We start from the raw sequence: 13645 nt of genomic DNA, 5'->3' as shown, positions 1-13645 counted from the left end.
GATGTCAGAGACCATGCCACTCACTTTCTTATGCAAAGAAGTGAGACTTAGGAATTTATTCAAATGATTAGTGCTTTGATCCACCACTAGAATGCCACTTTCTCAGTATTCTAACAACTATCCAGTGTTTTAGGAAGTCTTTTCAAGTCAGTTTGAATCTCAGAAGATAATGTAATATAATAGTCACACTGTTTAGGATACAAGTTGTTTGTTTGTTTTTTTTGTTAGTCGTTGGGACTGAACTCTGGGCCTGGGCACTGTCCCTCAGCTTTTCAGCTCATGGCTAGCGCTCTGGACAGCACCCAGGCCCAGAGTTCAAGCCCCATGACCAACAAAAGAAAAAAAAAAAAAAAAAACCTAAAACCTGTTGTTGATGTGTTTCAAAAGTTTAAATTTTTTTTTCCCATTTCATTATTGAGATAAAACTTTCCATTTCAAATACTTCATTCCTTTTAAAAAGTTGTAGGTTTAAAGTATTTTTTCTGTAAGAAGTATGATGATCCTACAAGAAACAACTAAGCCCTGTGTATACTAATTTACCCTTTATTGAGATATCTAATTTGGTCTCTTAGTACCTCTATGGTATGGGAGAAATGTGTTGAAAGCTTACTAGATAAAGGCAACAAAGTTTTGTTGGTGGTAGATAGAGGACCTGAAGTTGCCTTGGTAAATTGCTTGTCTCCTGTTCAAATTTAATTACACAATTGAGTCAGCTACAACATCTGGAAGCAAAAGGAGTGGGAGAAAAACTTTTCAGTGTCTGCAAGGTAAAAGTTAGCAGGTTAAGAAAGTATGTGTGTATGGTGCCAGTGACTCATGCATGTAAGCATAGCTACTCAGAAGGCTAAGACTGAGGGTCATGGTTTGAAGTCAGACCTGTCAGGAAAGTCTGTGTGACTCTTAATCTCCAATTAACCACCCAAAAGCCAGAAGTAATACTGTGGCTCATAGTAGCAGAGCACTATCCTCGAGCAGACCAACAAATAAATAAATAGACCTTTTCAATGGTGCAAAAAATAGGTGTATTTTTTTTTGGGGGGGGGCGGGTTGTACACTTGAACTGGGGCTAGAACTCAGGACCTGGGCACTGCCCCTGAGTTTTTGTCCTCTAGGTTACCACTACTACCACTTTGAGCCACGGTGTCATTTCTGGCTTTTTCATAGTCTCATGGGTTTATTTCCTACTCGGGCTGGTTTTGATCTGTATCCTCAGATCTCAACCTCCTGAGTAGAATTACAGGTGTGAGCCACCAATGCACCTGGCAAGATGGGCTTATGAAGCTTGAGAGAAAGGGGATGATTTTCAGAAATTGTAGATGCTTTTTAGAAAATAAAAATAAAAAATTGCCTATGTATTCCTTTTTTTAAATGCTCACCTTAATTTTTACATTGCTCCCTCTAGGGCTTCAACATGTCTCCCAGCAGTGCTGCGCCAGGTCAGGTATTGCTGCGCCACTCTGTGGTGGTGTGTTTGCTTGTTGAAGTGCAGCTGACTAGACTAGTTCTAAATACCTATGAAACAGGTGGTTTAGGGCTGGGAAGATAGCTCAGCGGTAGAGTGCATGCCTTGCAAGCATGAGGCCCTGGGTTCGATTCCTCAGCACCACATAAACAGAAAAAACCAGAAGTGGCGCTGTGGTTCCAGTGGTAGAGCGCTAGCCTTGAGCTGAAGAGCTGAGGGACAGCGTCCAGACCCAGAGTTCAGGCCCCATGACCGGCAAAAAAAAAAAAAAGAAACAGGTGGTTTACCGCCCAGTCATGTACTTTGCATTGCATGTCATTATGCTGTTGCTGTGTGGAAAGAGAGCTGGAGCCCTGGTGAAGGCTTTGAGCTAGGGCAGTAGCTTCTGTGTTTCTACAGCTACGTCTAATACTGGGAACGGTGGTGGTCTGGGAGTAGCAGAAAACCTACAGAAATCAAAAGTTGCTTTTTCTATAATTAAAGACACCTTTTCTTATTTGTTTTTTTCCTGAATCTCTTTCCCACCCCTGCAATGTCTAATAACCAGTTTGAGTTTAAAATAAGCATTATATTAGCATTAGTGTAATGTGTTTTGTTTTGTTTTTTTGTCGGTCATGGGGCTCAAACTCTGGGCCAGGTCACTGTCCCTCAGCTCTTCAGCTTAAAACTAGTGCTCTTCCACTTGAGCTACAGAACCACTTCTGGTTTTCTGGTGGTTTATTGGAGTTTCATGGACTTTCCTGCCCGAGCTGACTTTGAACCTTGATCCTCAGATCTCAGCCTCCTGAGTAGCTACAATTACAGTGTGAGCTACCAGTGCCCAGCTTAGTGTAATTTTTATACATACACACACACACAGAGACACACATAAGATGACAAAAATACCATACTCATGACGATTGTGGGAAATAAATATATTTGAGAAAAACCTAGTGTTTGTTTTATTGTGTTTTGTTTTTTTGTTGGTCATGGGGCTTGAAAATTCTAGGTCTAGGCGCTGTCCCTCAGCTCTTCAGCTCAAGGTGAACACTCTTCCACTTGAGCCACTACCACTTTCTGCTTTTTCTGCTTATGTGGTGCCGAGGAATCGAACCCAGGGCCTCATGCATAGAAGGCAAGCACTCTACCACTGAGCCACCTTCCCAGCCCCTAGTGTCTGTTTTAACAGTAACTTCTTTTTTTTCTTCCTTTTTTTTTTTTTTTTTTTCGGTCGGTCGTGGGGCTTGAACTCTGGGCCTGGGCGCTGTTCCTCAACTCTAAAGCTCAAAGTGAGCGCTCTACCACTTGAGCCACAGCGCCACTTCCGGTTTTCTAGTGGTTTATTGGAGATAAGAGACTCACGGACTTTCCTGCCTGGGCTGGCTTTGAACTGTGATTCTCAGATCTCAGCCTCCTGAGTAGCTAGGATTACAGGCGTGAGCCACCGGTGCCCAGCTTAACAGTAACTTCTTGTGTGTTAAATTTTAACTATTTTTATGTTTGTATGTGCCTTTCTTCTTCATCTCAGGCAGCTTTATGTCCCAAAGAGAAGACAAATAACTGAATAAGATTTTTTTCTTTTATCCAAGACAATGGAGAGAGCGGTGCTATAGGTTACAAAGAAATAAATATGGGGCTCAGTGTGACTTTGTATCAAGAAAATCAGTGACACACTAAGTCATTAGCCACCTCTATTGTGCTCATTACTGTTTAATCCTTATGCTCTTGGCGGTTATTTATTTAGTTAGTTCTGGCCCTGGGGCTGAACTCAGGGACTAGACATTGTCTCTGAGCTTTTTATTATTTATTTGCTTATTTTTTAAAAGTACTTGTACAGAGAAGTTAGCACTTAACAAAGCAGTTTATAAGTCTAACACATCTTGATCAATGCCCTGAGCTTTTTTGCTCAAGGCTCAATCACTGGAGCCACAGCTCCTTCCAGCCTTTTGATTATTAATTGAAGAGTCTCATGGACTTTCCTGCCCAGGCTGACTTTGAACCTTGATCCTCGGATCTCAACCTGAGTAGTTAGGATTATAGGCACGAGCCACTAGCATCTTGCTGTTCTTGGTCTTTTAAAACATATGAATGGGTTCTAAGAAACCCCAGATCCCTCCTCCTAGGAGATAGAAATAGACATGTGTCTAAAGAAACATGAAAATTTACTTAGGGAAGATATCAGGGGATCACTGTTTCAAGACCAGGCATAAAAACAATTCAGGAAATTCCATCTCAAGCAATACAGAGGGAAGCACAGTGGCTGCATGTAGTGGAGCGTGTCATCTCAGCAAGACCATACCTTGAAGTAACCAATGAGAAAGGGAACCCTAGTTGTGGCTCAAGTGTTCCAGCACCTGCTTAGCAAGCACAATGCCCTAAATTCAGTCCTTAGTACTTCCAAAACAGGTGAAAATCTGTTGGCCAGGTAAAAGTTTTTTATTTTGTGTTGTTTTGAGGTTGAGCAGGGGGGTCTTGCAACATAGTCCAGGATGCCTTTGAACTTTCTATCTTTCTCTCTGCCTCTGGCCTCTGCCTCCCTAGTGCTGGGATTATAGGTGTCTACCACCATACCTGACTGAGGTATGCTTTTTTGTTTTTTCTAATGCCAAGGTTTGAACACTAGTCCTTATGTTTGTGAGGCTTGCTTGGTTGGCTGATGCTCTCCCTCTTGAGTCATGCCTCCTCCCTGACTTCTTGCTGGCTATTTTGGAGATAGGGTTTTTTGGACTTTTCTGTCCAGTTTATCTTAGAACAATGATCCTCCTGATCATTGTGGCAGCCACCATTGCCTTTCAAGGGAAGATTGAGGATCTGAGACTGGCAGCACGCACCTGTAAACAGAGCGACTCAGGAGGCTGGGATATGAGAATTAAGGTTTGAAGCCAGCCTGGGCAGGAAAATCCATGAGTCTCTTATTTTCAGTTAACCAACAAAAAGCCAGAAGTAAATTGTGGCTAAAGTGGTAGAACACCAGCCTTGAGTAGAAAAAACTAACAGTTCAAATCCAGATACCAACACACACAGAGAGATAGACCAGTTTTGAAACAAGATAGATTTCATCCCTTTGCTATAGTTCAAATATATCCCCTCTTGTTCAGTATGAAGAGAGATGGGGCCTTTAAGGGATAATTGTACCACAGGGATGCCTTCCTCATGAAAGCCACTAAGCCCCTTACAAGGTGCATCACACACATTTGCCTCTTCTGCTCCTTTTCCTTCTACCAAATGAGGACACATCCTCCTCTCCAGAGGATATAGCCCTCAACCAACAACACGACCTGCTGTCACCTTGATCTTCCACTTTTCAATCTGCATTGTGTGAGAAATAAATGCCTGTCTTTTCAAACTTCTCAGTCTGTTACAGCAGCCCAAATTAAAATACCTTTCCTCCAGGAACCTGTTGGGATTAGAATTTGACATTTTTACCATTGAAGCACATAACAGGCAAGAAATACTATAGTTACCCTCTGTCACCACCTAACTACCTATCCATTTTTGCAGAAATTAAATGTAACTTTTTTTTTTTTTCTGTCGGTTGTGGGGCTTGAACTCTGCGCCTGGATGCTTTCACTGAGCTCTTCAGTTCAATGCTAGAGCTCTACCACTTTGAGTCATAGTTCCACTTATGGTTTTCTGGTGTTTAATTGGAGATAAGAGTCTTTCAGACTTTCCTGCCAGGGCTGGCTTTGAACCACCATCTTCAGATCTCAGCCTCCTGAGTAGCTAGGATTATAGGAATGCGCCATAGCAATGTGGCTTTTTTTTTCTTTTACCTTTAGAAAAGTCTAGGGTCTTGCTCTGACAACTTGCATTTGTATTCAATCAGGTTTATGCATCTGATTTATAAAGCTGGCATACATAGCAGTTTACAGATTTACCATGAGACATCAATTGTCAACTGCCATACTCAAGGTTGGCATGATATCTGAATTTGCCATTTGTATGAGCCCAAGTTATTCTAGGATAAGAAAGGTGAATTTAATCTCAGAGACAGTGTTATGTGACAAGTACAGTGTCATGCAATGGAGATCAATCTTGGAGATAAAAGCTGTTTCCTCCTGCAGTACCTTGTGTGAGTGCTAAATAAAGACAAACCTACACAGGGGCTGCGGTTGCATGAGGCCTTGGGTTTAATTTTCAGCACTGCAACACAAAACCACTGGACAAAGTATCTTGGGCTGGGAATGTGGCTTAGTGGTAGAATGCTTGCTTAGCATTCATGAAGCCCTGGGTTCGATTCCTTAGTACCAAATAAACAGAAAAGGCTGGAAGTGGTGCTGTGGCTGAAGTGGTAGAGTGCCAGTCTCTAATTGAAACTTAGTTTCTTTGCTACACTCAACACACATACCGATGAGTTTATACATTGCATCCTTCAGGGAGCTTCGTAAGCCCTAATGTCTGTGGACATGTGTAGATTCCCTGTCAACATGTTTAGAAACTGAATTGGCAAAAGTGCGCTTTGCTACAAAAACACACTCATAGTTTCTTCCCCCAGCTCAATGCATGTGTGGTGGCTGCACTGGCTTCTGGGATACTTCCTGGGAAGTTCTGCAAGACCCAATGCTCCTTGAGGTTAAGTAGCTACAGGAATCTGCCCCCACCAACAAGCACAATTTGCCCTGCTTCTAACTTTGACACTTCACTTTCAGTATCTTGACTTACCTAAGTAGGGCAATTCTTATCTGCTATCTTAGATTTTGCAATCTACAATAGTTTCCATCAAAGCTGGGTACTGGTGGCTCACGTCTGTAATCCTAGCTACTCAGGAGGCTGAGATCTGAGGATCACAGTTCAAAACCAGCCTGGCAGGAAAGTCCGTGAGACTCTTATCTCCAATAAACCACTAGAAAACTGGAAGTGGCACTGTGGCTCAAGTGGTAGAGCTCTTGCCTTGAGCTGCAGAGCTGAGGGACAGCACCCAAACTCAGAGTTCAAGCCCACGGCTGACAAAAAAAAAAAAAAGTTTCCATCAAAGACTTCAACAATTATTACTACATTTTAGGGTTCCCTTGGTATAATTCAAAATATGGGAGGACTGTCCCCAAGAATAGCCATTGCACTTTTCAGTAATGATTGTCTTGTATTCTTGTTTGTATTCTCAGTGCTTTGTTGAGATTCTCAGACCCAGATATCTAATCAAATAGTTATCTCCCATTTCCCCTCAGATATCTTAATGCTACTGCCAAGTCAGTATCTCCATAAGACATTAAAAAACAAAAATCTCTTCAAAGGCCTCCTACAACCTGGTCTTCCTATTTTCCCCAGTCTTGTGAAAGGTATGATTACTGTTGCACAAGTTTAAAGATGAAATAATTATTTCTTGGAGACAAGGTCTTGCTATGTTGTCCAGGCTGGCCTTGAACTCCTGGGCTCCAGTGTTCTGCGTGTCTCCCAAGTAGCCAGGACTACAGGCACTTGCTCCTGTACCCACAAGAGAAGTAACACTTCATATGTTTTCTTCGCACTACCAATCCAATTACTTTCCAGTCCTACAGATTTTATTTGCTATGTATTTCTTGAATGTGTTCACTTATGTCTATCTACTTAGATTTTTTTTGAACAAGGTTAATATGAAATATGTGTTGCTTTGTTCTTGTATGAGCTGACATGGGTTTTGGTAGCTCTGAATTTTACTACTGTAGCTATGGTTTCAAATGATAATGTGACATCAGTGAGTTGAAAGAAAGGTAAACTTCAGGGAAAGTACTATTTTCTTTTGCTCCCTTACAATTACACCTGTTACTTCTGATGATCATAAGTCCTTAAGATGAACTACATAGGAACTCTATGATGCTGTATATATGCATTTGGATTGTTTGAATTGTTAGGATGAAGTTCAAAATGGAGCAGATGAGAGAAAAAGTTCTAAGAAGTAAGCTAAAATCCAGAGCATGAAAAAAAGTGAACTAAAAGGTAGGTAGTAGGCATGAACACTGTATTCACAACTAGGTTACATCTGCCCTAGCTAGGCTATTGTAGCCAAGCAATATTTAATATTGCAGTAATGATTTGCCAGGAGTTCTAGATAACCATATCTAGAGTAAATATCTGAAGAGAAAAAAATTTGAGCAGGGTGTGGATGGCTCACATCTGTAATCCTAGCTACTCAGGAGGCTGGAACCAGGATGATCTCAGTTTTGAAGCCAGCTGGGGCAGAAAAATCCAGAGATCCTCATCTTCTATTGACTAGTGAAAAGCTGGGCTGTAGGAATGGCTCATGAAGTAAGAGCACCAACCATGAGCAAGCCAGTAGATCAAGGGCATGAGGACCTGAATTTAAGCCCCAATAGTTTTTTAAATAAGGGATATTTCAATAAAGGAGAATAAACCTTTCTTCTCTAAGTACCGCTAAGTACCTGGGAGATTCAGACATATAACACCCATGTCAAGTAAGGAAACTAGGTTTTTCTTTTTTCTTTTTTTTCTTTTTCTTTCCTTTTTTTTTTTTTTTTTTTTTTGCCAGTCCTGGGGTTTGAATTCAGGGCCTGGGGACTATCCCTGAGCTTCCTTGCTCAAGGCTAGCACTCTACCACTTGAGCCACAATGCCACTTCTGGCCTTTTCTGTTTATGTAGTACTGAGGAATTGAATCCAGGGCTTCATGCATGCTAGGCAAGCACTCTACCACTAAGCCACAGTCCTAGCCCAGGAAACTTGGGTTTCCAGGAATCCCAAACTTACTCGTTTTTAAAAATAAGATATAACCACATGCTAGTGGCACACACCAGTAATCTTAGCTAATCAGGAGGCTGCAATCTGATGGTCCTAGTTCAAAGCCAGCCAAGGTAGAGAAATCTGAGATTCCCAACAAACCACCAAAGAGTCAGAAGGGGAGGTGTGGTTCAAGTGGTGGAATACCACCCTTTCATGAAAAAGCTATGGGACACCACCCAGGCTTTGAGTACACACATACACACACAAACCACATCATAAGCTGATCAAAAGGAAAGCGAGTGCACCTTTTTAGGCCCTACATTGAGCCTTCTACTTGCCTTACTTCGCCTTTCTCATGTGCCCAATGAGGATGTGCCTTGTTTTCCTGCTTTGCGAAAGAAAACCTATAACCTTACATAATTAGGCTAAGACAAATTCATTTCTGTGACAAATGTCACAAACTCAGTTGGCATGGGTGCCATGAAACTACACGGGGTTTATGCACTCTAGGAACCTCCGTGGCTTTGAACCAATTAACCAAATTTCTCATTGCAATGACTCTAGAAATCAAAACCTTAGTTCTGTTCAGTACAAAGCAGAACTATGATTTTTCAGGCAGCCTACTGAAGATGTTAGCCTTTCCTCCTCCACCTTCTTACCGAGTCCGCTACCTTAGACATTAGGCAAAAACAAAACTGCCTTTCCTTGAAAACAGGTGCCACAGGCTTTTATTCCTGAAAACAAGTGATGCAGGAAGGTGCGATCTTAAATGGCAGCCCCTCCTCAAAATGCAACTTCCCTCTCCCTCGTTTGTGCGGCTATAACTGTAAATGTTAACCTCTTCCACTAGGCAGTTTCCTGCTTTCCCGTTCCACAGGAACCCAGCCCTGTAACTGTGCTCATAGCTCCTCCCAGCTGCTACTATGCCCACAAGGTAGCCTGTCATTAAAACTCCATTAAAATTAAAAACTCCTTTAAAAAAAAAAATCCTTTTCCTTTGTATGTGACCATGTGTCCTAGTGATTTTTCTTGGGAAAGCCTTTCAGAAGGTGTTTGTCCACCCATGGTGCTTTGTACTGATCAATATGATTGATCTTTCTTCTCTTCTGAAAATTAAGGCCTGCAGATACTGCGATTCCACTGGGCTTCACTTGATATTACCTTTGGGCCTTAGTGCAAATAGATCTCTGAGAGGCAGTTGGGTGGGAATGAACTCACTGCAATGCCCTGAGCACCATAGGGCGGGAGCGGCCACGGCTTTACCTGTGTGGCTTTGATCAAAGGGAACAGTGGCACTCAGTCCACGGGGGAGAGGAGGGAATGGATCCAGGAAGGCTTTCCTGGTGGTCCGGGAAAGCCAAGCACCAAGTGACAGCAAAGCCACTTCAGCAGGAAAACTTGGATTAATGGGAAAGTAAGGTGTTTTTTGGTGTGTTGTTTTATTTCTCTACAGCCTGCTCTACCTCGGAGCTGCAGCCTTGGTTGCACAATTTTCCTGAGTTTGGCTTTTAGAAAAACAAAACAAAAACAAGAACTATATCATGAAGAACCTGCGCACCTGCCCCGCCCACAACCCCAAGCCCCTCGCGGGGAGACACGGCCCGATTTCTGGACATTTTCCAATATTTTTCTTTTTGATTGCGACGGAACTTCTGCTAGGACTTACAACACACCGGAAGCCCGGGCGAGGGTCGGGTGGGACTGGGTTTCATCTGTGAATTTCCCCTCCTGCAGGCACTGCCATAGACAGCCCCGACAGAGCGTGGCTCGGGCGCGGGGCGGGGGGGGGGGGGGGCGGAGGGGGGTCCTGCGTTTCTATGACTACGCAAAGACGTTCCAGTAGGAGGCGGGGCGGCCGGATACCTGGCGGGAAACACAACTTGCGGGTCTGGGCCGCGGGTGTCCGTTTGTCGTTGGTTTTAAGGAAGAAAGGACTTTTCGTCCTGCCCAAGCCCGGAGTGTATGGAGCGGCAGTGCATCCGGGCACTGTTTGTGGGGGAGCCTGGGGACTTGCCCTGAGCCCCCGGACCGAGCTGAGGGTCGTCTCCGGCCCCGCGCCCGACGCCGAGAACAGCCGTGGAGGCGTCCGGCTGCGGCCTGCGTTCACGTCCTTAGCTAGCCTCTCCTCGGTCCGTTCCTTTGTCTTGGCTTGTAATGCCTCCAGGACAGCGGGGCATCCTGAACGTAGGAGGCCCCGTAGGAGGCCGATTTGTTCCCCAGTTAACTTTCTGGAAGCATATTTCAGAGTGCGAAGACTAAAAGGAGCCATTGTTTTATTATGTCTCTCCTGAAAAGCCCCACCACCACGCCGCCCTCGGTATCGCCATCTGATGGCAAAAAGTCAAAAAGTGTCGACAAGGAGTCAGTAGGTAAACCTAAAGGATCCTGCGACATAAACTGCCGTGGTTATGAACAGAACTCACCATCCACCGTTTTTCTGGAGTACCCTTTTGTTGTTGTTTGGTTGGTGTGTGCGTGTGTGCCAGGCCTGGGGCTTGAACTCAGGGCCTGTCCCTAAGCATCGTTTGCTCAAGGCTAGTACTCTACCACGGAAACCACAGCGCCACTCCCAGTTTTTCTGTGTATATGGTATTGAGGAATCGAACCCAGGGCTTCGTGCTTGCTAGGCAAGCACTCTACCAGGAAGCCACCTTCCCAGCCCTCCACTTGTTTGTTTTTGTTGTGTGTTTTCTTCGGGGGAGGGGTATGAGTGGGGTGAAACAGGCTCCCTGGTTGCCCTTGATCTCAATCTCCTTTTGTCTCAGCCTCCTTAGTGCTGGTTTTACTGGTGTGAGTCACTATGCCAGCCCATTCACATTTTCTCTTCGTCTGAAATTCAGGGCATCTTAATTATCTATGTCTTCCTGCCACATTTGTCTAAATAAAACACCATAACTTGTATAGTATTTTTTGAATCAGAATCCTGTTTCACTACTACCCCCTAAGGACTATGTTTATACTTTTTTTTTTCAAGTATACACTTTTTAATATTGTTTTAAATATCAATAATTGCATGAAACAGCATCTGTTTTGGCACCTGGTCTTTGACTTTAAAGAAACTTTTAAAAAGGCAATTAGTGGAGGTAAGCTAAACACATGCAATTTAGTACATGTCTATTTGTATCAGGGGTTAGACCTTGTTCTAAGAATAATTGCTTAAGATTTTCATTTATGTACAAATGAATACAAATTTGTTTCAGACTAAGTCTCAAAGTCATCTTTACCTTGATGAGGCTAAAGCTCTCTCTCCAGCTTCACCTTCACCTATATTTTAATGGTGGTATTGGAGTTTCAATTCAAGGACTTTGGTAGCTTTGTTTGCTCGGGTGGTACTTTACCACTTGAACCATGCCTACACCTTTTTTACTGATTATTTTGGAGATGGAGTCTTTCAGACTTTTCTGCCCATATTGACTTGGAATTGAGACACTCTGGATCTGTCTCCTGAGTAGCCAAGGATTACAGTCATGAGCCACCAGCATCTGGCTCCCACTTTTGACTTTATATAAGAAAAGAATATTACTAAGTAGCATGACAATTTGGAGAGATTTATCATTTCCACATCAAGGGAGTCATCTTAAGACTATTCCAATAACTGAGTTAGTGAACTGAGTTTATATTTGAATTTGTATTAATGCAGGTTCACCTGTATATTTGAGATTTTGAACCTATGTTTGAGGCAATGTTTCTAGGGAAGGAAAAGTTGATTGCATTATTCTTGACAAGATGGTATTCAGTGATTTAGATATTGTTACTGTTATTCCCTAGAAGCCATCTTTCCCTCTGATAGAAAAATACAGATGAGATCAATGAGGCAGTCTAGGAAGTTCCATTTAATTCTCCAAAATACTACAGTAAAAACTTTTCTTTCCCATTACTTTTGTAGGACTTCCTGAGCTAAAGGAGAAAACAAATAATGTGGATAATTCCAAACCGTTTTCCACTTCTCTCCAGAATGAATTCATCCCCGAGGAAGTTCTTCTTTCTCTAACCTCTGCAGCTAATGCTGGCCCCTGTCCTGAAAACTTATTGCCTTCTAAGAAAACTAAAACTCCAAAGGTGACTATGTACTTATATAGAATATTTGATATATATAATATATATTTTATATTCTAGACAGTATTAAACTTTAAAATGAAAGAGTTGTATGGTAAGAGAACACAGAGATGCCACATTTTGAGAGGTTGATTTGCAGCCCTTATTGGAGTGCTGGTGGTCTGCAGATGGACTCCTGTCACAGATCTGCAGCACAGCAAACACACTTAACACTGTTAGAAAATTGAGCCATGAGATGCAGAGAGGAAAGAAAGAGCAGAAACACGGTACCAACAAACCAGACTAACTTCAGTGGGGAGCTGAAGTGGGACGCCACATTGACCAGAGGAGAGCCAGGAGACAGGAACAGGAAGACACCAAAGACATGTGGCATGGCATAATGGCCACTGAGCTGGTCTGTGCTTAAATAGGGTCAGATCAGGGGGCAGGGTCACAGGGAGCTTGGGAGTTCATGACCAAAGATTGGCAGGTCCAGTAACCTGTTGTCCAAGTCCCCGCCCCTGCCTCTTGGAATTCAGGCACACCATCACTGGGAGGTGGGACTTCCCCTTCCTCCACCATGGAGACAAAATGGCGCCAGTTAAACCCAATACCCTATCTGCTATGGGGCCAAGAAGGTGTCGGTTAGACTTAGCCTCCCCATCTCAAAAGCTCAGATCTTATGCAGGAATATTCTCAAGACTTTGAGTATTTTCACAAATGTGGGTTGGGTTTTGTTTTTTTTTTGTCCTTTTTTTCAAGTCACCTTATGAGTACCATGTTTGTTGGTCAGTTTTACCCTTTTCATTGTTTTCTACTATCTTTACAAACTCTATGTGTTTTAATGTAAATTTACTAAAATGATCATTACTGTTCTTTTGGTCTTATTTTCATTCCTATAGAATTGTTCTAGTTTCAGTCTTTCCCCATGTTACTGAATAAAAATTCTGTTTTCTTAATATACCAATGCCCTTAATATAAAATGTTCAAAATAACTACCAGGAAGCTGGCACTTGAGAGTTATGTGGTATGTCCTCTGGGGAAATGGCCCCTTTTCTTTGTTTTCTCTCCGTGGGAAACCATACTTAGACCCCTTCCTCTTTGTTCTCTCTCTCTGAAAAACTGCCTGTGGCCCTCCCTGGAAGTCCCCACCCAGTACCTGTAACCCCAGGTAACTGGTCACTGCACAGCTGGGTGTTAGTGGGAGGTCCCCTAGACTCTGAAGTCACTTCCTTATGAGCTGAGGTCACACCTTTTTCTTGCCCTTCCTTATATAGTCTCTCTCTGCCCTTAGTTTGAGGTGCTACACCCTACCCTAGAGTGCACCCTAGTTGTCTGGCTCTCCCAATAAACTCTTTTCTGCCTGAACCATGTGGTTGTATCCTTTTGGCAACTATTACATGTGGGAGAAGCCAAGTGAGAGGGGGTGGATTAACAAAGAGAGGAATGTGTGTGTGTGTGGGGCGGGGAATGTGTTATACTGGAATTTGATCAGATACAGAGAAGCCACATTTTG

General features: G+C 43.0%; 1 protein-coding gene across 1 annotated transcript in view; it reads left to right on the top strand.

Moving 5' to 3' along the window:
• Positions 1–11107: 11107 nt before the first annotated feature.
• Axdnd1 (axonemal dynein light chain domain containing 1) overlaps positions 11108–13645 on the top strand; it is a gene marked incomplete at its 3' end in the record, with an annotated part of 62593 nt that continues 60055 nt past the window's right edge. The window contains exons 1-2 of the mRNA XM_042674636.1: positions 11108–11177; positions 11981–12153. Of these exons, the coding sequence (XP_042530570.1) occupies positions 11108–11177; positions 11981–12153 (243 nt within the window). The remainder of the gene's footprint in view (positions 11178–11980; positions 12154–13645) is intronic.

Source organism: Dipodomys spectabilis, unplaced genomic scaffold (assembly GCF_019054845.1).
Source record: "Dipodomys spectabilis isolate Male_0828 unplaced genomic scaffold, ASM1905484v1 ptg000019l, whole genome shotgun sequence".
NCBI lineage: Eukaryota > Metazoa > Chordata > Mammalia > Rodentia > Heteromyidae > Dipodomys > Dipodomys spectabilis.
This window is presented reverse-complemented; position numbering and strand designations above follow the sequence as displayed.